This window comes from Melospiza georgiana, chromosome 1 (assembly GCF_028018845.1).
Source record: "Melospiza georgiana isolate bMelGeo1 chromosome 1, bMelGeo1.pri, whole genome shotgun sequence".
Classification (NCBI taxonomy): Eukaryota; Metazoa; Chordata; class Aves; order Passeriformes; family Passerellidae; genus Melospiza; species Melospiza georgiana.
The window spans coordinates 154,672,118-154,696,324 of record NC_080430.1 but is presented as its reverse complement, the minus strand read 5'-3'; the positions used below and the strand labels follow the sequence as shown (position 1 = coordinate 154,696,324).

The window sequence follows — 24,207 nt, the reverse complement described above, 5'->3', positions numbered from 1 at the left end:
CCTATTTCCCAAAATCCCAGCTGTTGTAGACACAGCATCCCAAAATCCCTATTTCCCAAAATCCCAACTGCTGTAGCACAGGATCCCAAAATCCCTATATCCCAAACCCCAGGTGCTGCAGGCACAGCATCCCCAAATCCCTGCATCCCAAAACCCCAGCTGTTTTAGACACGGCATCCCAGCATTCCAACATCCCCAGAAACAGCTGCTGGCTGTGCTCCAGGACAAGCCATTCCAGCCCTCCAGGCTGAGCCATTCCAGCCCCTGCTGAGTGTCCCAGGCTCAGCTGCAGGACATCCCCAGGCCTGGCAGCAACCCTAGAGGGAGGCTGGGCTCGGAATTCCCCAAATTCCAGGCTGCAGTTCCCTGGGGATCATCCTCCTTAGATCTGCATTTCTTCAGTAACAGGATCATTTCCTCCAGCTGGGTCCCAGTTCTGTGGAATTCCCGAGCACAGGCTCAGCTTGGTTCCTCTGGATCAGGGCTCCCTCCCAGCACCCCCAGTTCCTCCCAGTGCCAGGACAGGAGCCCCCAGGGGTGTCTCCCCCTCCCCAGGTTCTCCGCTGGCTCCATCCCAACCCATGGAGCCCATCCCAGAGGGAAAGGGCCACTCCTTCCCCCAGGAAACTGACCCCGGTGTGCCTGAGGGAGCTGGGGCTGGGCAGGGGCACCCACAGCATCTCCTGGGGCCGGCCCTGCTACCCAGGGTGCCAGCCCGGGCCGAGGTGGTGCCATCCCCGTGCCAGCCCGGGCCGAGGTGGTGCCAGCCCTGTCACACACACACACAAGTGACACCAGCTTTCTCTGCGTTTTTATCTCAACTCCCCAGATACCAGATCCCTGCCCACCCTGGAATGTCCTTTACACACGGCTACAAAAACCCCGGGAGGCAGAGGTGGCAGGGCCAGCCCCAGAGCCAAGCTTGGCCAATTCCTGGGATCAGAGTTGGGCTGAGTCCCTGGATCTGAGCCTGGCCAAGCCCTGGGATCAGAGCTGGGTCCATCCCCAGATCCAAGCCCAACCCAGCCCTAGGATCAGAGTTGGGCCCATTTCCTGGATCAAGGATCCAGGATCAGAGTTGGGCCCATCCGTAGCCCCAGGATCAGATCCAGGCCCGGCCCCAGGACCATCCCCAGGCCCAGGCCCATCCCCAGGCCTAGGGTCAGATCCAGGCCCAGGTCCATCCCCAGGCCTAGGGTCAGATCCAGGCCCAGGCCCAGTCCCAGCCCCAGATCAGATCCAGGCCAAATCCCAGGCCCATCCCAGCCCCAGGATCAGTCAGGTCCAGGCCTGGCCTCAGGATCAGATCCAGGCCCAATCCAAATCCCAGCCCCAGGGTCAGATCCATCCCCAGGATCAGGTCCAGGCCCAATCCAAATCCCAGCCCCAGGGTCAGATCCATCCCCAGGATCAGGTCCAAGCCCATCTCCAGGCCCAGCCCCATCCCCGGGGTGCAGTTCATGCCGAGAGGTCGCTGTTGTCGAACCTCTCCTGATCATAGACCTCGGCCACCACCTTCCTGCCCGCGAACCAGCGCCCGTTGAGCGCCTGGATGGCCTTGTGAGTCTCTGAGGCCATGGAGAACTCCACAAAGATCTTGACGATGATCTCGGCGTCCTCTTCCTCGCCCTGCTTCTCCTGGTAGATGATGACCCTGTTGACGGCCCCAAACTTGCCGCACTCCTCCGTCACCTCTCCCTCCAGGTCGTCGTCTATGTCCTTGGGATCCACCATGTTCCGCAGCACCATCACCGTGGACTGCAGGGAGGGAGGAGAGGAGGGGGTGAAGGCTGGAGACACGCATGGGGCACAGCCCAAACCCCAAACTCCAAACCCACTGCAAGCACTGCTGCCATGATATTTTATGTAAAATCCTTTTGCTAGGTTTTTTTCTCCTGAGAAGCTGAGAGGCTTTAGAAATGAAATGCAAACAAGAATTATCTGCTGCTGTGGAATGCAACAGGTGCATGTGTGATTGGTCTCATGTGGTTGTTTTTCATTAATGGCCAATCACAGTCCAGGTGTCTTAGACTGTCTGGTCAGTCACAAGATTTTATTATCATTCCTTTCCTATTCCTCTCCAGCCTTCTGATGAAATCCTTTTTTCTATTCATTTAGTATAGTTTTAATACAATACATATAATAAAATAATAAATCAGCCTTCTGAAACATAGAGTCAAGATTCTCATCTCTTCCCTCATCCTGGGACCCTTGTGAACACCATCACCACACAGGCACACTCCACAGGGCTGCAGGCTCAGGCTCTCAGGGACAATCACTGAGCTTCTATTGCTGCCTGGCAACCCGACAAAGGAGGAATGATGAGGAGGACGTCATCTTATTAGAAGGCTAATTACTTTAATAATAATTAATTGTGTAAATAATTAACATTAATTAAAATATTTTTAATTTTTAATGAATTTTACTCAATGTTTAATGTTAATTAATAAAATTATTAATAATTACTTCAATAATAATTAATTACTTTATTATACTATGTCACATTACACCTAAAGTGAATCTGCCAAGCACTCACTCGGCACACAACTGCTCTCTCTACACTCATCTCCTGACTCTCTCTCATGACTGTCCAGACAATCCAGGACACAAACATACACACACCCCTGGCCCTGACAGACCAAGGAAACAAAACACCATCACTCTGGGTAAACAATCTCCATATTGCATTCCACTTTGGCACAACACAGGCACAGCAAATGATAAGAATTGTTTTTCCTTTCTCTGATGTTCAGAGAATGTGAAACTCAGAAATATTCTTGGGAACAATTGTGCCTTGCTTTTCTCTGTGAAGAGATGTGTGGCAGCAAGTTTCCAGGCCTGTGTGCTGCTGGCCCCTGGATCAGAACTCCCTGGCTGAGAATGCTGTGTGCCATTTCCTGGGACACGCCCTGGAAGCACAACGAGCCTTGGGCACCACTCCCATCTTCCCTGTGCTGCTGCCATCCAGGTATGTCACTCTCATATTTCCTGGAAAAATCCCTTTGCCAGGATTTCTCTCCTGATTTGCTTCTCCTGTGTTTTGCTGCTTTGGAATGTGGTAGGAGATTGCTCCAGTGGTTTCATGTGAATTGTTTATACTTAATGACCAATCATGGTCAAACTGTGTCAAGACTCTGGGGAGAGTCACAAGATTTCATTGGTGTCTTTCTAGTTTTCTGTTCGTATCCTTTCTGTATTCTTTAGTATAGTTTAGTTTAGTATTCTTTAATAATATAATATCATAAAATAATAAATGAGCCTTCTAAGAATATGGAGTCAGATTCATCATTTTCCTCACCTTTCAAAGGGGACCCCAAAAATACCACACAAGTATTTCTGGCTTTTCCTCAACAGTTCCCCAGTTCTGTCACAATTCTCTTTGTGTTCCTTTCCTGCCCTCCCAGTAAAGGCTTCCCCAGGTGCTCTGGGTGCTCCCAACAAGCCACACAGATGGGTGACACAGACACACCTGCACCCAGCCCTTCCATGACTGAGCCCCTCGGGCTCTCAGATCACCTGGCCTGAGTTCCAGGGCCACATCCAGGTGGCCTCTGGGCACCTTCAAGGACAGGAATTCCACCCTCCCCCCTCTGGGCAGGCTGTTCTGTGCACCTGGCCTTGGCACCCCTGGGGCATTCCAGGCTCTGCCCCATCCCATTCCAGGCTCCACATTTCCTGTGGCTGCTCCTCACAGCCCTGTGGGTGCCCCTCAGAGGTGCTGTGGGTGTTGCTGAGCTCAGAGGTGCTGTGGGTGCCACTGTCACAGCCATCTTTTATGAAAAATCCTTTCCTTAGGACTTCTCCTCCTGAGAAGTTGAGAGGCCTCAGGAACAAAATGTAAACATTGGTTATCTGCTGCTGTGGAATGCAACAGGTGCATCTGTGATTGGTCTCATGTGGTTGGTTGTAATTAACGGCCAATCACAGTCAGCTGGCTCGGACTCTCTGTGATCATTCCTTTTTCTATTCTTAGCCAGCCTTCTGATGAAAGCCTTTCTTCTATTCTTTTAGTATAATTTTAATGTAATAGATACCATAAAATAATAAATCAAGCCTTCTGAAACAGGGAGTCAGATCCTCATCTCTTCCCTCATCCTGGGACCTCTGTGAACACTGTCTCATGCCCCTGAGCTCAGAGGTGCTGTGGGAGAGCCCAGAGATGCTGTGGGTGCCCTGAACTGCTATTGCTGAGCTCAGAGGTGCTGTCACTGAGCTCAGAGGTGCTGTGGGAGAGCTCAAAGATGCTGTGGGTGCCCCTCAGAGGTGCTGTGGGTGCCCCCGAGCCCCCCTGCCCTGCAGAGCCCAGCCTGGCACCCAGCTGGCAGCTGTCCCCTGGCACACCCACCTCCTGCTTGCGCAGCAGCTTCTGCATGACCATGTGGCGGGCGCTGCTGCCCGAGATGCTCATGTGCTCCTGCTCGCTCAGCATCTCCGGCCGCTCCGACTCCTGGAACACCTCCTCCTCCTCCTTATTCTCCTTCTTCACCTCCACCAGCCCCAGCGCTGGGGGGCTGGCCAGGATGGGGTTCACAACGCCCACCTGCGGGATGGTCACCGGGATGGGCGGCCGGGCAGGGGTCACACCTGGGAGAGGGCAGGGACAGGAGGGTGGTCAGTGACAGTGGAGTGATGGGCAGTGACAGCTGGGCAGTGGTCAGGGACAGCTGGACAGTGACAGCTGGGCAGCTAACAGCACACCACAACAGGCAGCGGTCAGTGACAGCTGAGTGATGGTCAGGGACAGCTGGGTGATGGTCACGGACACCTGGGCAACGGTCAGTGACACCCAGAAAATGGTCAATGACAACCAGGCCACGCTCAGTGACACCTGGACAATGGTCAGTGACACCCAGTGCCAATTTCCCAGCTTTTCCCCCCATGCCAGGTGTTCCTGCTGGGAACCATGGCCTGTCCCATCTATTGGACACAAAATGAATCCATAAAACTTCCCAGCTCCAGCCCAGGCAGGGCCAGGAGCAGGAGTCCAGCTTCACATGTGGCACAGAGTGACATCTGTGGAAAAGGGACACAGGTGACAGGGGGAGAGCACACACGGGTGACAGGAGGAGGGGCACACAGAGGTAACAGGAGGCACAGCACACACGGGTGACAGGAGGAGGGAACACACAGAGGTGACAGGAGGCATGGCACACAAGGGTGACAGGAGGAGGGGCACACAGAGGTGACAGGAGGCATGGCACACAAGGGTGACAGGAGGAGGGGCACACAGAGGTGACAGGAGGCACAGCACACACGGGTGACAGGAGGAGGGGCACACAGAGGTGACAGGAGGCACAGCACACACGTGGCAGGAGGAGGGGATAGACATGTGCAGGTGACAGGAGGAGAAGCACAAAGGTGACAAGAGCACATGCACATGACAGATAGAAGATGACACACAAATGCCAGGAGGAAGGGGACAGAGGGGCCTGGAAGAAGGGACACACACAGGTGCTAGGAAGAGGGGAGAGACACAGGTGACAGAAGAGGACACACACAGGTGACAGAAGGGGATGCACAGAAGTGCCTGCAGACAGGGGACAGGGGTGCCAGGAGGAAGGGGACAGAGGGGCCAGGAAGAAGGGACATACACAGGTGACAGAAGGGGACACACATACCAGGAGGAGGGGACCCACCTGTGATGACACCAGGGGCCTGTGCAGCCATCACAGCCTGGGGCAGAGCCCCCAGGGGCTGGGCCAGGGTCAGGGCAGGGGACACGAGCCCCGGGGTGGCCAGCGTGCCCAGCACTGCAGCTCCTGCCACGGCTTCCTGGGGACACAGGGAAAACCTGGGGTTAGCCCTGCTCCAGGGACTGTCCCTGCAGAGCAGCCAGCCAGGCTCAGCTCCCTGCACCTGGAAATTCCAACACTCCATCCCCAGAAACAGAGCAGCCAGCCAGGCTCAGCTCCCTGCACCTGGAAATTCCAACACTCCACCCCCAGGAACTCCCAGGGCTGTGAGGGAAGGCCAAGGTGTCACCCAGCCCAGCAGGGACACAGAAACTCTGAATGAAACCCTGGGAGAAAAATCTCCTCCTGGAGCCCCAATCCCAAGGAAGAAAGTCCTCCTGGAACACCAATCCCAAGAAGAAAAACCTCCTCCTGGAACTGCAATCCCAAGGAAGAAAAAGCTCCTCCTGAACTCCAATCCCAAGGAACACCCTGACTCCACACACTGAGAACACCAACAGCATCCAGGAGGAACATGCAGCTGAACAATAAGCACTTCCATGGAAGTACTGAAATAATGTGCCTAAAACACAGCCCAGGATCCCCATGTTTTCTGGTTGTTGCCACTTTCCAGGCCATTGTAGTCCTGGTTTAATTGCTCCCATCCTCCTCTCCCTTGTGTTCTTGGGGTTCCTGTAATCCCTGGTGTGGCAGAGCAGAAGATGCCAAGGTTTTGTCCTTCCATCCCAGATGTCAGTGGATCTGTGACTGCTGTGATATCCTAACTCTTCCCTACATAAATGCCCAAGCCCTGGGATCCAACCCATCCCATCAGGGCTCTGCCCCCAGTGCCCACTAGGCCACTCCTATTTCCACTGGAGATGAAGCTCTTGTTGAAGGGGAATGGGAAAGTGCTGGAACAAACCCACTGGAATTTCTGGCTCCACTGGAAATGGCTAAAAAACTTCTCCCAATACTTCTGGTTCCTTCACTTCCCTGCAAGTCTGACTTTTCCCCCCTCAGGCAGACAGGGGTGACCCCTGCTCCTCTCTCTCTAGTGCCACTCTCCTGGCAGGAACAGATCCTGCAGTTTCCTGACAGAACAGCAGGATTTACATGTGTCTGTACCACATCCCCATCATTAAGCAGAGTTCATTCTCCCTTCCCAAGTGATTCTGATCCAAGTAATTCCAGCCATGTCTCAGCTTCCTCCCTGCCCTGACTGCAGAGCTTTCCAGCCCTCTGGAATCTCTCCTAGGACCTGTGAGTTCCACATGAGGGGCAGCTCCTCCCACTCCTGCCTTCCCCTTCAGGGAACATTCCCAAAAAGCCTTTTGGAGCCTCAGCCACGCTGCAGCACCACCAGGGCCTGCTCTGCCCAGCAATTCCTGCCCAAGCAAAGCCCACAACGCAAACAGGGCTGGAATTGTCTTGCTCCATGGGCTGCAGTGCCATGGGGGGATCCTGCTGCCCAAGGCTGGGAGGGGGGCACAGCCTTGGGAATCTGTCCCACCCAGGAGCTCCTGGTACTTCAGGAAAACAAAATCAGAGAACTCAAGCTCTGTACCAATATCCAACCCATCCCATCTCTGCCTTTCCCTGTTTTTAGCAGCTTAAAGCCATCCCAGGCCTGTTCCACCCTGCTACAGGTGTGACCTGCAGCCAAAGTGCTGCTCCTGCCCCCAGCCCTCATCCCTTCCTTGTCCTCTCCTGCTTTCTCTCAGCCTCTCCTGCAAACATTTTTCCCTCACTGCTGGCTTGGTTTCCAGACTAGGAATTCCCTCCACCCTTCCACACCAGTTCTTGGAATGAAGCTCTCATCAGCTGTGCCAGATGATTCCACAATCTGGTGTCTCAGATTGCCCACTGCCAGGGACAAGCCTCCATGTGTGAAATCCTGGGACAGAGTATGATCTGCAATCATGACACCCTGGAATGGCTTGTGCTGGAAGGGACCTTAAAGCTCATCCAGTCACACACCTGCCACGAGCAGGGACATCTTTCACTGTCCCAGGCTGCTCCAAGCTCTGCCCAACCTGGCCTGGAACACTTCCAGAGTTGGGGCAGCTTCTCTGGACACCCTGTGCGGTGCTCTGTGCTGTCCCTGTTCCATCCCTGTGTCTCACCTATCCCTCCCCTGTTCCATTCTGTGTCCCACCTGTTCCACCCCTGTGTCTCACCTATCCCTCCCCTGTTCCACTCTGTGTCCCACCTGTTCCACCCCTGTGTCTCACCTGTCCATCCCCTGTCCCACCCTGTGTCCCACCTGTTCCACCCCTGTGTCTCACCTGTCCACCCCCTGTCCCAGCCCGTGTCTCCCCTGTCCCAGCCCGTGTCTCACCTGTGCTGTAATCTTGGCGGTGGCAGCGGCGGCAGCAACAGCAGCTGCAGGGGGAAGCCCCCCAGGTGTGGCAGGGGTCAGCAGTGGCATTGGGGGTGTCACAGCCTTGCCCACACGCAGGTACTGACCCCCCAGGTCAAACAGGTTCATGGAGGACACGGCGTCCTGGGAGGACTGGGCTTTCTCGTACTCTGCAGGAGGAGATCATTCACTAGTGAGCCTTCCCTTGTTCAGTCACGGAATTATGGAATGGTTTGGGTGGGAAGGGACCCACAAACACCTTCCAGCCCCACTGCCTGCCATAGACACTGTCCCAGGCTGCTCCAAGCCTGTGCAACCACGGAATTATGGAACGGTTTGGGTGGGAAGGGACCTCAAACATCTTCCAGCCCCACTCCCTGCCATAGACACACCTTCCACTGTCCCAGGCTGCTCCAAGCCTGCTCAACCTGGTCTTGGGCACTGCCAGTACTGGGGCAGCCATAGCTCCTCTGGGCACCCCGTGCCAGTGCCTCACCCCCTCACAGCCACCATAAATTACATTTCTAAATCCAGCCCTGACCTGCTCCAAATATATTCCCACCCCCTAAGGAAAATCCCAGCCCCGAGAGCAGCCCAGAGGACACCCCCATGTCCTGCCCCAGCCCCAGGAGTAGAGGACTCCCCCTGCCCGGCCCCACCCCAGGAACAGAGGACACCCCCTGCCCCAGGTGCACCCAGCTGTACCAATGAAGCCGTAGCCTTTGTGCTTCCCTGTGGTGGGGTCCCTGGCCAGGGTGCAAGATTTGATCTTGCCAAAGGCCTCGAACACGCTCTTGATGTCGTCGTCGGACAGGTCCTGGTGCACCGAGGCCACGTAGATGCGGTTGAAGGCTCGGGCCTCCTCTGCCAGCTGGTCAATGATGGGCTGAGCCTGCCCAATGTTGCTGGGCCTCCCCACCTGCAGGGACAGGGTGGAAATGGAGCTGGGAAGGGGCTGCAGAATCCCTGAGGGAGCTGGGCAGGGGCTCAGCCTGGAGAAAAGGAGGCTTAGGGGGGCCCTTGTGGCTCTGCACAGCTCCTGCCAGGAGGGGACAGCCGGGGGGGTCGGGCTCTGCTCCAGGGAACAGGGACAGGAGCAGAGGGAATGGGCTCAGGCTGGGCCAGGGGAGGTTCAGGATGGACATCAGGAGAAATCTCTTCAAGGAAAGGCATTCAGGCATTGGAAGGGGCTGCCCAGGAGATGCTGGAGTCCCCATGCCAGGAGACATCAAAGGAATGGCTGGATGTGGCACTCAGTGCTCTGGGCTGGATGATAGACTGGGCTCGATGGGCTGGGAGGGATTTCCCATGTGAACAGCTCGATTATTCTGTGGTGTGGATGGCCCATGGAGCAGGGTAGCACCTGGCACCTGCCTGTGCAAAGCACAGCACAGCTCAGAGGGAAGAGGTCCAGAACAGCTCCATTATTCTGTGGTGTGGTATGGTATGGACAGCCCATGGAGCACCTGGCACCGGCCTGTGCAAAGCACAGCACAGCTCAGAGGGAACAGGTCCAGAACAGCCAGCACTGACGGGGTCCTGGGCTCTGCTCCCTCCTCCCTGTACCCATTTACCTTCCCTGACCTGCCAAACACAAACTTCCAGGGACTGAGCAGCATTCTGCAAGCAAACCACAGCATCCCTCCCTCTCTCCTAAACCCCCTGGGCCATGGCACCCTGCACACACTCAGGGTGTGTTAGAGACACCATAAAAGATATAAAGAATCCCCTTTGCTTTGTCTTCAAAAGAATTCCATGTGTGGGTGGGAAAACCTGAGTGCAGTCCCTGGGGCCAGTCTCAGGTGGGACTTGCAGGTTTCTCCTCAGGAGGAGGGACCCAGAGCTACCATGTGCCCCATGTTGGACATCAAGGTCCATCAGGGAAAAGTCTTTAGGTTCCTTCCCCCACCACAGGGCTGTGGGGAGCATTTCCCCACAGGAAAAGAGCAGCAGGAATTTGCAGAGCAAGAGCAAGAACTCACCTTGATGTTCCTTCCGCCCAGCATGACAGAGTTCATCTGCTCCAGGGCCAGCTGGGCAGCCTCAGGAACCTCGTATTCCACAAAGGCAAAGCCCTGGGATGGGAGGAGACACCGGTCAGTCACTCCAGCTGCGCCAAGCTTGCCCATGGATGTACAGGTGGGATTGATTCCCACCTCACTGATTCCTGCTCGTGGCCCAAGGAGATCCCTTAGAAAAGCATTTTAATGTGGCAGAAGATGCCTGCAGAGGTTCCCCCAAGGAGGACATCAGACTCTGGAGCCTCTCAGACTCTGAGGCTCTGCAGCAAAACCCCACCTAACTAAGGGCTGCTGCCTTGTCAGCACTTCCAGAGCTTCAGGCTGGACAGCAGGAGGAATTTCTTCACTGAAAGGATGGTCAGGCATTGGAAGGGGCTGTCCAAGGAGCTGTGGAGTCCCCATCCCTGGAGATGTCCAAGGAATGATTGAGTGTGGCACTCAGTGCTCTGGGAGCTCTTTTCCAACCTCAACGATTCTGACTCCATGCACTTCACCCCACACACCCCCAGCTCCCACCACAATCCTGCCCTAAGCAGATCAGGCACCTGCAAACATTCACCCCCAGTGCTAAAAGGAGCCTGTTCTTGACAGGGATAGAAGCCCTTTCCTCTCCTGGTTGCATCTGGCAAGCCTTGAAGAGAGGAGGATGTTCCTTGAGGGCTGGGAACCATGGAAAGGTTTGGGTTGTAGGCACCTTAGAGCCCATCCAGTTCCACACCTTCCACTACACCAGGTGACTCCAAACCCCATCCAGCCTGCCAGGGATGGGGCAGCCACAGCTTCTCTGGGCAACCTGTGCCAGGGCCTGCCCACCCTCACAGGGAAGAATTCCTTCCAAAATTCTGCAAAGCTGCTCATTTTTTGTTCAGGACACATGGCAGAAAGAAATGTCCTTGCAGAAGACCCCAGAACCCCTCATCACTGGGCATCAGCAGCACCAGCTCTTGCTGCCCCCAAGGAATTCAAGACAGTTCACCTCCTCTTTGCTAGACCCAGGCAATTCCACAAGGGTTTTGGTGGGACAGCACCTTAAAGCTCCTCTGGTTGCACCCCTTGTCGCAGGGAAGGAACCTCCCAGGGAACCCTAACCCCGTCCCACCTTGTGCTTCATGGTGACGGAGTCCCAGGACATGTCGATGCTCTTGATGGGCCCGAAGGGGGCGAAGGCCTGGCGGATGGTGTCCTCGCCCAGCTCGTAGTAGATGGAGCCCACGTAGACCCGGCACATGATGGCGAGTGCGCGCTGCCTCTGGGCCGCCATCTGTAGCGAGACAAGGACTGGCCGGTCAGTGCCGGGCTGGCCACAGCCACGGGGCCTCCTCCCCCTGCTGCTTCCCTCCCGGAGCCAGCCACAGCCTGGACCAGAAGGAGTTCCCTGCTCGCTGCACAGGCCGCTGGAGCGGATCCGCCCGCCTCGGTCCCGGATAAAGTCCGGGGCACGCATGGCTCGGCCCCTCCGGCCGGGTCTCACCTCCAGCCTCGCCTGCAGGAGGAGGGAATCCCTTCGCTCTAGGGCAGCTTCCCCTCCAGGCAGCCAAGGGCTCAGCTCGGGGCACTGGGAGAACCCCTCCCGCTCCCCCCAGCAGCACAGATCCATCGCACTCCCGCCCCCTCCCCGGCAGCACAGGGCCTGGATCTGGGAACCTCCCCCCCGCTCCCTCCGGCACCAGAGCCTCCCCCCGCCCCCGGCAGTGCGAGATCCAGTACTGGGCACCACCCCTGCCACAGCTCAACAGCAGAGCCAAGCACTCCCGTGGCCCAGCGGGACTCCTGGGAAGCGTGTGGTGCCAGTACTCATCCCTGCCTGGCGGCACTGGCTGTGCTAGGGCAGACCCGCCGCGCGGGCGCTGCACGCAGGGTTCCTGCTGCGGTGCCCTACGTCTGCCTGGAAACCTGCTCTCAGACAAATCCAGCCACTCCTCAAGGGAGGGATCCCAAAAGCAGAGCACAGTGTGTCTGTCCTTCGTGCTGTCACCCCCAGAGCAGCTCTAGAGCTGCTGAGGGACGGGGCCCTAGAGATGCGGCCACACCTGGGGCTCTGGGGGCGTCACTGCCTGCAGGTGAGGGGACGGCCCTGGGGCAGGTGGGACACACCTGGGGCACCAAGAGGCTGGTGCAGAGCACGTGCAGCAGCAGTAAGTGATGCCTCTGGCCCTGCCCTGCAGCACAGAGGGAGCTCTGAGCCCCCCCTTCCCTCCCTAGCACCCCCAGGGCAGAGGGGCTGCACCCAGGGCCTTCAGGAGATGATTTCTGGGGTGCCCTAAGGAGCAGAGGAGTTCTGCGACACCTGGGGACCCCTGGGGCAGAGGGAAAGCACTCAGGGCCTTCTCAGGGCTGATTTTTGGGGTGCCCCAATGAGCACAGGAGCTCTGCCATGCCTGGGGACCCCTGGGGCAGAGGGAAAGCACTCAGGGCCTCCTCAACGCTGATTTCTGGGGTGCCCCAACAAGCACAGGAGCTGTGCCTGGGGATGCTGCAGCCCAAAAGGAGGGAGAGCTCGTCTGTGACAGGCACAGCAGCAGGGACACAGCCTGTACCCGAGGGACTCCTGCTCCTGTCCAGGACTGCCACTGGAAACAGCCTGGGAGGGTTTGACTCCTGCCATTCCATACAGGACACTGCAAACAGGGACAGCTCTCAACCCAGACTGTCCCTGAGGTGACATCAGACCCCAACTGCTGCTCCTGGGGTGACATCAAACCCCGGACTCTGCCCCTGAGGTGACATCCAGCCCCAACTGCTGCTTCTGAGGTGACATCAAGCCTCAAATGTTGCTCCTGAGGTGACATCCAGCCCCAATTGTTGCTCCTGAGGTGACATCAAGCCCCAGACTCTGCCCCTGAGGTGACATCAAGCCTCAAATGTTGCTCCTGTGGTGACATCCAGCTCCAAGTGCTGCTCCTGAGGTGACATTAAACCCCAATTGCTGCTCCTGAGGTGACATCAAGCCTCAAATATTGCTCCTGTGGTGACATCCAGCCCCAGCTGCTGCTCCTGGGGTGACATTAAACCCCAACTGCGGCTCCTGAGGTGACATCCAGCCCCAGCTGCTGCTCCTGAGGTGACATTAAACCCCAACTGCTGCTCCTGGGGTGACATCCAGCCCCAGCTGCTGCTCCTGAGGTGACATTAAACCCCAATTGCTGCTCCTGAGGTGACATCCAGCCCCAGCTGCTGCTCCTGGGGTGACATCCAGTTGCCCCCTGCCTGGCTAAGGATTTCCCAGCACGGCTGGGCCACGGCTCTCTTTACTCTGCAGGCTGTGACCAGCAGGACTATGGCACGTGCACATGCAGCACACAGAGGCTGGCTGCTCTGCCAGACGCTCCAGCACATCCCCAGCTTTGGAAAGCCCCTCAGTGTGCAGCTCATCTGCTGAGGGGCTCAGAGCCACCAGCAGTGTCACCCTGGGTGTCCCAGGGAGGTGCCTCTCCCAAGGAGCCTCTGCAGGAGGAAATGCCCACCTTGCCCTGCCACAGGACTCTAAAGGAGAGCTGGGGGAGTGAGGAGGACTTGGGATTTTCAGCCAGCAGAAATCCTTCCTGCAAAGGGTGGCCAGGCACTGGAAGAGGCTGCCCAGGGAGGTGTGGAGTCCCCATCCCTGGAGGTGTCCAGGGAACACCTGGGCTGGTGACAGGGTGGGGATCAGGCACAGCTTGCACTCGATGACCTTGGAGGTTGTTTCCAGCCCCAATAACCCTGGGATTTTGGGCTTGCAGAAGGCAGAGCTGAGATGGGCTGTGCTGACTCTGTGTCTGTGGGTCACCAACAGGAGCATCTGGCTGGGGGATATGCCCTGGGCCCCTGAGCTCAGCACAGGTCGGTGTCAGGGCCTCCTGCCTGGACATCTCAGTGCTCTCAGCAGCCCCAGGCTGATCTCACTGCTCCCTGTGCCTCCTTCTCCTCCTGTCACATGGAAAAGCACCTGAAGCCTCGGCCAGGCAGCAGCCCCCACCTGCAGCTGTACAATGCTGCTCTAAAGGGACTGGAGGTTATTTCAAGGACAGGCCAAAACCCCACCTTGGGGTGCTCTTGTAACCAAAGCAGGTGATGCACAGCCCTCACCAGGAGCACCAGCCATGGCACAGGGGATGGTGAAGGGATGTGGGAATCTCACACTGTGACACTGAGGACTGAGCCCAAGGGAAGCTGTCACTCAGGCCCTGAGACCCAGAGCTCAGGGAGTTCAGTTCAGGCTGTGCTGCCTCCACAAAGGAACTGGGGAACCCTGGCCACAGGAGAAGTGCTGGACAGGGGCCTGTTTGCACTTTGTGCATCCTGAGTGGGCTCTGGGATGAAGCACCTGCCAAGAAAGGGATATCCTGACTGCTCTGAACTGTACCTGCTCCTGCTCCTGGGCTGTGTCCACCTGTCACTGCCCAGGGAGGAATGGCTGAGGAAAAGGGGTCACAAGCCATTAAAACTTTCCTGTGCCACCAACTCAGCTGTGCCCAGCTGGGAGAATGAGCCAGAAACAATCTAGGCCAAATTGCTGCAGTTCCACTGCCAGGCAGCAGCTCCAGGGATGGGGGGAGTTCCTGGGCATGAGGGCTCCGACACCATCTCTGCCAAATCCACACCAAGAAGGCTGCTCTGCTCCACTCCAAACTTACCCTGCCCCAGAACAGCCACTTTGGCTGCCCACCGACACACCACTCACTGCCAAGGGAGGGAGACTGGGCATTTCACCTCAGTGCCCTTTTCCTTGGAGTTCAAACCTCCACCTGTGTTTTACACCAGGCACAAATCTCATAGTCCAGCAAGCCAGAGAGGTATTTACAAATGTGCAAATGAATTTACAAATGAACCTTAGGGTGCACAGAGGAGTCACAGGACACTCTGCCAGAAAAAGGAGGGGATGTCTCATGCCAAGTCATTCAGCTCTTTGTGGCCTCTGATTAGAAGGGGCACAAAGGCTCACAGGAGCTCTGTGATCAGTCCTGCAGTTCTGTCCCTCCCGTCCTGCTTTGGCTGCACTCAGAACGTGCCATACTGCCCTGGTCTGGAGCGTGCACAGTAAAGAGAGTCTGAGCCTGGGCTGCACCATGCTCTGCCAACCTCCGGCACCCCGGCCCTCCCCAGCAGCGGCCGGCTCTGGCTGCTGGGAGGTCGTTCCACAACAAGTCGCCCCTTGGTGAGTTACCTTGGCCGTTAGTTTTAGGTCGGGACCTCAGAACTGTAGCATCCCTAGAAATGCAGCTCCCACAATTTCACGGGTGTGTTCAGAACTGGTGGAAATCTAAAGCTGTCTGTGCCCCCGAGTGGCAGTGTCCCCGCAGACTGCACAGCCTGGGGTCTTCTCGGGGCAGTGACACCTCGCTCTGCTCCTGGGCGTGTCCAGTACACGTGGGGATGTGGGAGGGCTGCGCTGGGCGCGGACAAGAGCATTGGCACCACTACGAACGTCCCCACGCTAGGCCCTGACTAAGACAAGTGCCCCAGAAGAAGTGAATATGTCTATTGACCGATTGTAAAGGTGAGAGAGGATCTCCAAAGCCCATTGTCACTGCTGCCATCTGAAAGACAGTAAAGACAGAGTTCAGTCTGTTGGAGCTGAGCATACTACGGCTGTTTGTACAAACTCAAGCAGAGCGGCGGCGCAGGGGCACCTGCGAGAGGCCTCTCCTTCCTCGGCCCTCACTGCCTGGTCCCCAGGAGCGTCCGGCGCCAGGACCCTGCCGAGCCCGGTTCCACCAGGCCAGGGTGGGCTTGTGCTGCTGCCGCTGCCTCGGGAAGCAGGGTGGGATCCCAGGGGGGACTCAAGGCAATAGCAACCTCTGCGACCACTGTCCTTGGTTCACCCCCAGCATTTAAAAGGAGCCCCTCAACTAGAGCAGACCCTCAGAACCAGGCACAGCCCCAAACGGCCTCGGCTGCCGGGCAGAGAGAGCACATCCGCAGGGGTTCCTCAGGCAAAGCCCTCATTTTGGGCTTCCTGACTTTGAGGAAAGGCGTTGAGATATGTTCCAGAAACCTCTGAAGGAGGGGAGGTCAAACCCCAGTTAAGGGCTCTCCCGGTATGGGCATTCCAGTGCAAGCAGGAACAGCCAAGAGAACTTCTCCAGAATTAAGAGCACCCGGGTGCAGGGGAGGGAAATGGGGCAGCACTGGCACACGGGGACACAGGGACCCTCCCTCAGGCAGAGGAGATGGTGACACCGTTCCCAGGATCCCTTCTGCCATCACCACCTCAAACATGGCTCAGAAGCAAAGCCCACGGCAAAGTCTTTGGCTTCTCGTATCTCAAGAAGGGACGTCCAACAGGACAGGAACTTTTAACCATTTCCTCTGGGAACAAGAGAGATCTGCGGGCAATTTGTGAGGTTAGTCGGGGTGCCTGGGGGAGCTGCAGGCTCAGGGCTGTGCTCTGGTTCCGAGGGCCCTGAGAACTCCACCGTGTCGGGGGGAGCACGAGGCACGGGGAGCGGCTCGCGGGGGGCTCTCACCTGGAGGTTGGTGAGCTGCTGCTGCTGGTGGGCGATGGTTTGTTTCACCAGCACGCTCTTGATGCTCTGCTCCATCGCGTACTTCTTGGCCTGCAAGGAAAACAGGGGCTGTGGGGGCAGCACGGCACAGCGGGGCAGGGAAGGAGGCCTCCACAGCTCCCAGAACCTTCTGCTCTCCATGCCTAAGCACCAGGGCACTGCCCCCAGCTCCCCAGGGCCCTGGGACACAGAGGATGTGGTGAGCGGCAGCCCAGGCAGGCAGCATGCACCAAGAGCTCAGCGTTCCCCTTTTCCATCCCCACAGCCCCCCGCAGCCCCTTACCTGCAGGGCCGGGCGGGCACGGCCTCCTCCAGTCCTGTCCTCTGCTCTGAGAGCCTCTGCACAGACAGCTGCTACAGGAGGGAAGGGGCTCCAGCTCCCTGCTCCTCTCCCCCATGGCCACCCCTGCGCTGGGGTCTGCCCCCTCAGCACGCCCGGCCTGCTCTGGATCTGCTCCCAAAACATGCCAGCTCTTCCCTAGCTCTGCTCCCAGAACACGCCAGCTCTTCCCTCTGCTCCCTAAATGCCCCAGCTCACCTCTGGCTCTGCTCCCTAAATGCCCCAGCTCACCTCTGGATCTGCTCCCAAAACATGCCAGCTCTTCCCTGGATCTGCTCCCAAAACACGCCAGCTCTTCCCTGGCTCTGTTTTCCTCTAGATCTGCTCCCAAAACATGCCAGCTCTTCCCTGGATCTGCTCCCAAAACACGCCAGCTCTTCCCTGGCTCTGCTTTCCTCTAGATCTGCTCCCAAAACATGCCAGCTCTTCCCTGGCTCTGCTCCCTAAGTGCCCCAGCTCACCTCTGGATCTGGTCCCAAAACACGCCAGCACTTCCCTGGCTCTGCTCTCAAAACATGCCAGTTCTTCCCTGGCTCTGCTCACCTCTGGATCTGTTCCCAAAACATGCCAGCTCTTCCCTGGCTCTGCTCCCTAAGTGCCCTAGCTCACCTCTGGATCTGCTCCTTAAAATGCCCCAGCTCACCTCTGGCTCTGCTCCTCAAAACACACCAGCTCTTCCGTCTGATCCCTAAATGCCCCAGTGTCACTGACATATTTTTTGAAAAATCCCTTTGCCAGGATTTTTCTCCTGAGAAGCTGGGAAGCTTCACCTTCTCCATGTTTTGCTGCTTTGGAATGTGATTTGGAGAACTGTTTACCCAGCATGTGAATTGTTTTTAACTAATGGCCAACCACAGCCAGCTGTGTCAGACTCTGAGCCTGTCACAAGATTTTATTATTCATTCCTTTCTAGGCTTCTGATGTCTTCTTTCTATTTCTTTAGTGTAGTTTTACGATATCATTTTCTTTTAATATAATAGATATCATACACTAAATCAGCCTTCTGGAACATGGAGTCAAGATATCTTCCCTTGTCCTGGGGAACCTCAAACACTGCTACACCCCAGCTCACCTCTGAATCTGCTCCCAAAGCACACCAACTCTTCTCTCTGCTCCCTAAATGCCTCAGCTCACTTCTGGCTCTGCTCCCTAAATGCCCCAGCTCACCTCTGGCTCTCCCTATTCACACCAGGCTCCCTTGGGGTTTCTCTCAGTCCTCCCCAAACCTGGCAAAGCCAGAGATTCCAGGGTGCCAGCACAGAGCTCAGTGCCAAGGCACCCCCCAGGACACACACACAGCCACCCCCTGGCACCTGGTGTCCCTGGCTGTGCTTGGGAGCTGCCAGGGAACAGCAGGATCTAACCCAGGGGTTTGAGGGCTGTGCTTTGGGAACTGGAAATGGACAGGGGGGCTTGGATCTGTCAGCTCCAGAGAAGCCAGAGGGAACAAGGCTGGGAGGCAGCCACGTCACACAGAGGGACAGCTGGGACAGCCCAGGCACAGCCACACAGAGCCTCCCGAGGACAGGGGACACAGCTCTGTGCCCCTGCCACCCCGAGGACAGGGGACACGGCTGTGTCCCTGCCACCCCCAGGACAGGGGACATGGCTCTGTGTCCCTGCCACCCTGAGGACAGGGATACTCTGGGATGTGTCCCACTCTGGGTGTGGACAGTGACAGGCCAGGTGCAGCAGATCCCAATTTCAGCCCTCCTAGAGCTCCTCAGTGGCTGATCCCAGCTCAGAATTCCCATCTGACTCAGGATGCCATTTTTCTGAACTGACAGACTTTTTAAATGAAACCCACTCTCACCCACCCCAGCAGCAATTCCCCACCATGCTCCCAGAAGTGTCAATGAACTCTAAACCAAACCAAGCAGTTCCTGGCCCCAAATGTGACTGCGGGACCCTCCAGCATGGCCACGACCCCACAGACCAGGTGGTGAGTTCCCTCTGGCCCCACCAGTGCCAGAGGCTCATTAAAGCACATCCCCACCCCCAAAGAGCAAACTCCCACCAGTTTTACTCACTTTCTGGAGAGCTTCCTGCTGCTCTGGGGTGAGAGGGGGCAGCCCCAGCTTGGCTGCCGTGCTTTGCCCGTTCTCCATCTTAATGGACTCCGTGCCCTGAGGAAACAGGAGATGCTCAGGGAAATCTGCTCTCACAGGAGTAACCTGTCTTCCCTCCCAGAAAACCAAAGCTTCATGTCAGAACATGAGAGCTGGCTAAAACCCTTCCCAAAGCCAGCTGTATGTCAGGAAAACCAGTTCATACTCCCACCATTCCCTGTGGGAAGAGCCATCCCAGCAACTGTCCAAGCCAAGAGATTGTTGGACACTTACAGAGCTCTCCAGCCAGGTTTGTGTGAACTGACCATCAGATAATCCCCAGTCCTTGCTCACACCATCTCCATCCCCCTCAACAGACCCACTGTCTGGTGTTCGCCATCAATGCTCTCCTCCCCTCTCCCTCCCAGCTGACACAGCTTTCTCAAGTTGTCAGTTTAAAACCTTCTCTGAAACTTTCCCAAATCACAGAATCATGGAATGCTTTGGAGGGACTCTAAAGCTCACACAGTCCCACCCCCTGCCATGGCAGGGACACCTTCCACCATCCCAGGCTGCTCCAAGCCCTGTCCAACCTGGCCTGGAACACTTCCAGGGATGGGGCAGCCACAGCCTCTCTGGCAACCACTGCCAGGGCCTCACCACCCTCAAAGGGAAGGATTTATTCCCAATACCCCAAATGAGCCTGCTCTCTGGCAGTGGGAAGCCATTCCCCTCTCTCCTACCAATCCAAGCCCTTGTCTAAAGTCCCTCTCTAGCTCTCTGGAACTAGGATTGCAGCACAGCAATCCCACTGCTGGGACGACAACTCCAGCATGGTGATCCTACTGCTCAGAGCATGGATCCCACTGCTGGGACCATGACTGACTATAGAACAGCAATCCCATGACTGACAACAGAACAGCAATCCCACTGCTGGGACCATGATTGACTCCAGGATGGTGTATTACAGCGACTTGAGGAGGTCGCTTGGTGGTGAGAGAAAAAGACGAGAATTTTGTTTCCTGATCAGAAGGTTTGATTTACTGATATATGATATATAATATATTATAACTATACTAACTAGAAATAAAGAGAGAAGTTGCAGAGGCTGTTAAGCTAAGAATAGAATAGAAAGAATTTATAACAAAGTTGTGTCTAAGGACTCTGTCCCTAGCTTGCTCTTGCTCTTGTGATTGGCTTTTAATTATAAACATGGGAACATGAACCAATCACAGGTGCATCCTATTGCATTCTACAGTAGCTGATAACAATTGTTTACATTTTCTTTCTGGGGCTTTTGCTTCTCAGAAAACGAACAAATTTCAAAGAAAAGATTTTTGTGAAAAAATGTCTGCGACAGATGGTGATCTCGCTGCTGGAACCATGACTCCTGCACAGCGATCCCACTGCTGGGACCATGACTGACTCCAGGATAATGATCCCACTCCTGGAACCATGAGTGACTCCAGCAATCCAGCAGCCTGGTGCTGCCCCTGCTGGGACCCCAATCCCAGCCTGATCCAGCGCTGGGACCCCCAGCTCAGCCCCCACAGCAGGACCTGGCCCTGCCTTTGGTGCTCACAGGGGTTCTGGTGGCACCATCCACCAAAACAGAGCTGGTTTCTTCTCTCTGCTCCACATTTCCCACCAACCATCCAAAAACCAGTGGGGACAACCCCAGCCTGTGGTCCTGGACATGTTCCTGTGGGAAGTCTTTGCCTGAGTAAAAGGATCGAGCCAAGACCAAAATCAAAGCTTCTCCTGGATTGCCCTGAATAATGGAATGATTTGGGCTGGAGGGAGTCTAAAGCTCATCCCATTCTACCCCTGCCATGGCAGGGACCCCTTCCACTAGCCCAGGCTGCTCCAACCTGGCTGTGGACACTGCCAGGGATGAGGCAGCCACAGCTTCCCTTCCCAGCCCAGCCATTCCAGGATACATCCCCAATATTCTGACTCCTATTTTGCAGCAAGAATCAGACTCCTGGTTTTGTGCAGCCTCCAGGTTTGTGAACATGGAGCAGAAAACAAACCCTCCCAGGACAAAATCCTGCTCTCTAGGTGTCTGGACAGCAGCCAGAGCTGCAGGTGTTCCCCATGGCTGGAGTGGGACACAAGGAACACAAGGATGATGGCAACACCAGGGCACCAACAGGGACACAGGAGCAGAGGTGGCTGGAGCTGCAAACTGCAGTGCACAGAGCCACAGCCAAGCTGAAAACCAGACAAAGTGGTGTGGAATCATGGAATTGTTGAGACTGGAAAAGCCCTCACAGCCCACCGAGCCCAACTGTCCCCAGCACTGCCCAGGCCAGCAGTGACCATGTCCCCAAATGCCATCTCCACCTGGCCACACAGCACACCAAGGGGCCATCCAGGAATCCCTGAGAATCCCACACACATCCGCTGGGTCCTGCCCTATCCCACAGCACACCAAGGATCCATCCTGCATTCCCTGAGAATCCCACACAGCACACCAAGGGACAGGATCCTGCATTCCCTGAGAATCCCACCCAGCACACCAAGGATCCATCCAGGAATCCCTGAGAATCCCACACAGCACACCAAGGATCCATCCTGCATTCCCTGAGAATCCCACACAGCACACCAAGGATCCATCCTGCATTCCCTGAGAATCCCACACAGCACACCAAGGATCCATCCTGGAATCCCTGACAATCCCACACAGCACACCAAGGATCCATCCTGGAATCCCTGAGAATCCCACACAGCACACCAAGGGGCAGGATCCATCCTGGAATCCCTGAGAATCCCACACAGCACACCAAGGGGCAGGATCCATCCTGGAATCCCTGAGAATCCCACACAGCACACCAAGGGGCAGGATCCTGCATTCCCTGAGAATCCCACACAGCACACCAAGGATCCATCCAGGAATCCCTGAGAATCCCACACAGCACACCAAGGGACAGGATCCTGCATTTCCTGAGAATCCCACACAGCACACCAAGGATCCATCCAGGAATCCCTGAGAATCCCACACACATCCCCTGGCCCTGCTGTGCCCCATAGCACATCAAGGTACCCTGAGTGTCCACAACTCTTTGTTTTCATTGTCTCGTATTGTCCTGAATCCCAATTGTCCAAATTTTTATTACTCTAATTATATTACTATTTTTATAACCATTTTATTACTATTAAACTTTTAAAATTCTAAAAACAAGTGATTGGCATTTTTCACAAAAAACAACAGCTCCCCCCCGAGATTCCTGCTCTCTGACAGCTGCAGCCATCCAGCAAAGAGCAAGAAATGTCCCAGAACTCACAAAGGACTCCCATAAAATCAGGGAGTTCAGGTTTTATCCATGCAGATTTAGGAACGGAGCCCAAAAGCAGCATGAAACAGGCGGATTTGGGAAACCCAGCCAAACAGCAAGCACTTAAACAGGTGAATCTGGGACTGGGAGCCCAAAACCAGCATTTAAACAAGGGGATTTGGGAAACTTAGTTCAACATGGAGCACTTAAACAGGTGAATTTGGGAACAGGAGCTCAAAGAGAAGCGTTTAAAGCAATGGATTTGGGAAACCTAGCCCAACTCGGAGCATTTAAATAGGGGACTTTGGGAACTGGAGCCCAAAGAGGAGCATTTAAACAAGTGGATTTGGGAATGGGAGCCAAAACCCGGCATTTAAACAAATGGCTTAGGGAAAGCAAACCTAGCCCAACACCGAGCATTTAAACAGGTGAATCTGGGAATAGGAGCCCAAAAACAGCATTTAAACAAGGGGATTTGGGAAACCTAGACCAACACCAAGTTTTTAAGCAGCAGAATTTGGGAATGGGAGCTCAAAGATAAGTGTTTAAAGCAATGGATTTGGGAAACCTAGCCCAACATGGAGCATTTAAACGGGGTAACTTGGGAATGGGGACCCAAAACAAGCATTTAAACAAGTGCATTTGGGAAACCCAACTCAACACCATGCATTTAAACAGGTGAATTTGGGAACGGAAGCCGAAAGAGAAGCGTTTAAACAAGTGGATTTGGGAAACCAAACCTAGCCCAACACTGAGCACTTAAACAGGGGAATTTGGGAACGGGAGCCCAAAGAACAGCGTTTAAAGCAATGGATTTGGGACCAGGAGCTCAAAGAAAAGCGTTTAAAGTGATGCATTTGGGAAACCTAGCCCAAAACCAAGCATTTAAACCCCAAAGGGCAGCGTTTATCAAGCAATGGATTTGGGAACGGGAGCCCAAAGAGCAGCGTTTAGAACGATGCATTTGAGAGCCCAAAGAAGCATTAAAAGCAATGGGTTTGGGAGGCCAAAGAAGCGTTTAAAGCGATGCATTTGGAAATAGGAGCCCAAAGAAGCGTTTAAAGCGATGCATTTGGAAATAGGAGCCCAAAGAAGCGTTTAAAGCGATGCATTTGGAAACAGGAGCCCAAAGAAGCGTTTAAAGCGATGCATTTGGGAGGCCAAAGAAGCGTTTAAAGCGATGCATTTGGAAATAGGAACACAAAGAAGCGTTTAAAGCGATGCATTTGGGAACGGGACCCTAAAGAAGAGTTTAAAGCGATGCACTGGGAAATAGGAACCCAAAGAAGCGTTTAAAACGATGCATTTGGGAGCCCAAAGAAGAGTTTAAAGCGATGCATTTGGCAGCAGCAGCCCGGAACCGCGGCCGGCCTGCACGGCACCCAGCACGGGACGGCTGAGCCCGCTCCCTTCAATGCTGGGACAGCCACGGCGAGGCGGCAGCTCAGGACGGCGCGGGGGGACACTGACACCTTTCCCACACGGAGAAGGCCGCCACGGGAGCCCACAAGAGACGGGAAGCGGCGCCGTCCCCTCAGAGCCGCGGGACCGGAGAAGGCCCGGCCCGGGCGGATCCGCCCGGCGGCCGCGCTGTATCCCGCCCCGAGGAGCCGGCCCGGCTCATCTCATCCCATCCCGGCCCAGCCCAGTCCGGCTCAGCCCAACCCGGCCCGGCCCGGTCCCGCCGCCCCCTCACCAGCGCCATCGTCGTTGTCGCCGCCATCTTGTCCTTCCCGTCTGCAGCACGCGGCTCTCGCGAGAGCTCCGCGGGGCGCGCGCGCGCGGGAAACGGCGCTGGAGGCCCTCGCGAGGAGAAGTCTCGCGAGAGCTCGGGGGGGTGTCATGTGACCCCAGCGGCTGCCAAAGTGGCGCCGCCCAGGCGCGCCGTAGAGGGGAGACGAGACAAAATAAAACAAACAAAACAAACAAAACAAAATAAAATATGGTGTAATCCCGGGGGAACGGGGTTCCAGCGCGGCTGCTGCGGCCTCAGCGCCGCTG

The 24,207-nt window shown here is 55.9% G+C and overlaps 1 protein-coding gene across 2 annotated transcripts; it reads right to left on the bottom strand.

The window, feature by feature from the left end:
• Window positions 1–799: 799 nt before the first annotated feature.
• PUF60 (poly(U) binding splicing factor 60) lies at window positions 800–23,983 on the bottom strand. 2 transcript variants are annotated; one of them, XM_058029834.1, is made up of 11 exons: window positions 23,903–23,983; window positions 18,911–19,006; window positions 16,502–16,591; window positions 15,521–15,571; window positions 11,155–11,316; window positions 10,017–10,109; window positions 8,740–8,953; window positions 8,014–8,204; window positions 5,637–5,772; window positions 4,346–4,584; window positions 800–1,758 (listed from the first exon to the last, which is right to left on the bottom strand). In XM_058029834.1, exons 1-11 carry the CDS (start codon window positions 23,927–23,929, stop codon window positions 1,459–1,461), a joined length of 1,599 nt encoding a protein of 532 aa, XP_057885817.1. In that variant the 5' UTR covers window positions 23,930–23,983; the 3' UTR covers window positions 800–1,458. The 2 variants fall into 2 exon arrangements, with proteins under 2 accessions (XP_057885817.1, XP_057885827.1); XM_058029844.1 differs by lacking the exon at window positions 15,521–15,571.
• Window positions 23,984–24,207: the final 224 nt, after the last annotated feature.

What these genes read in the sequence shown, in the direction of transcription:
- PUF60 (XM_058029834.1), bottom strand. Translation starts at nt 23,929, where the DNA reads ATGGCGGCGACAACGACGATGGCGCTG. An exon ending in CTCTCTCACCTTTACAATCG is followed by an intron (nt 11,317 to 15,520) that starts GTCAATAGACAT and finishes GTCTCGCTACAG; the next exon opens with ATGGCGGCCCAGAGGCAGCG. An exon ending in CCGCCAAGATTACAGCACAG is followed by an intron (nt 5,773 to 8,013) that starts GTGAGACACGGG and finishes CTGTGTCCCCAG; the next exon opens with GAAGCCGTGGCAGGAGCTGC.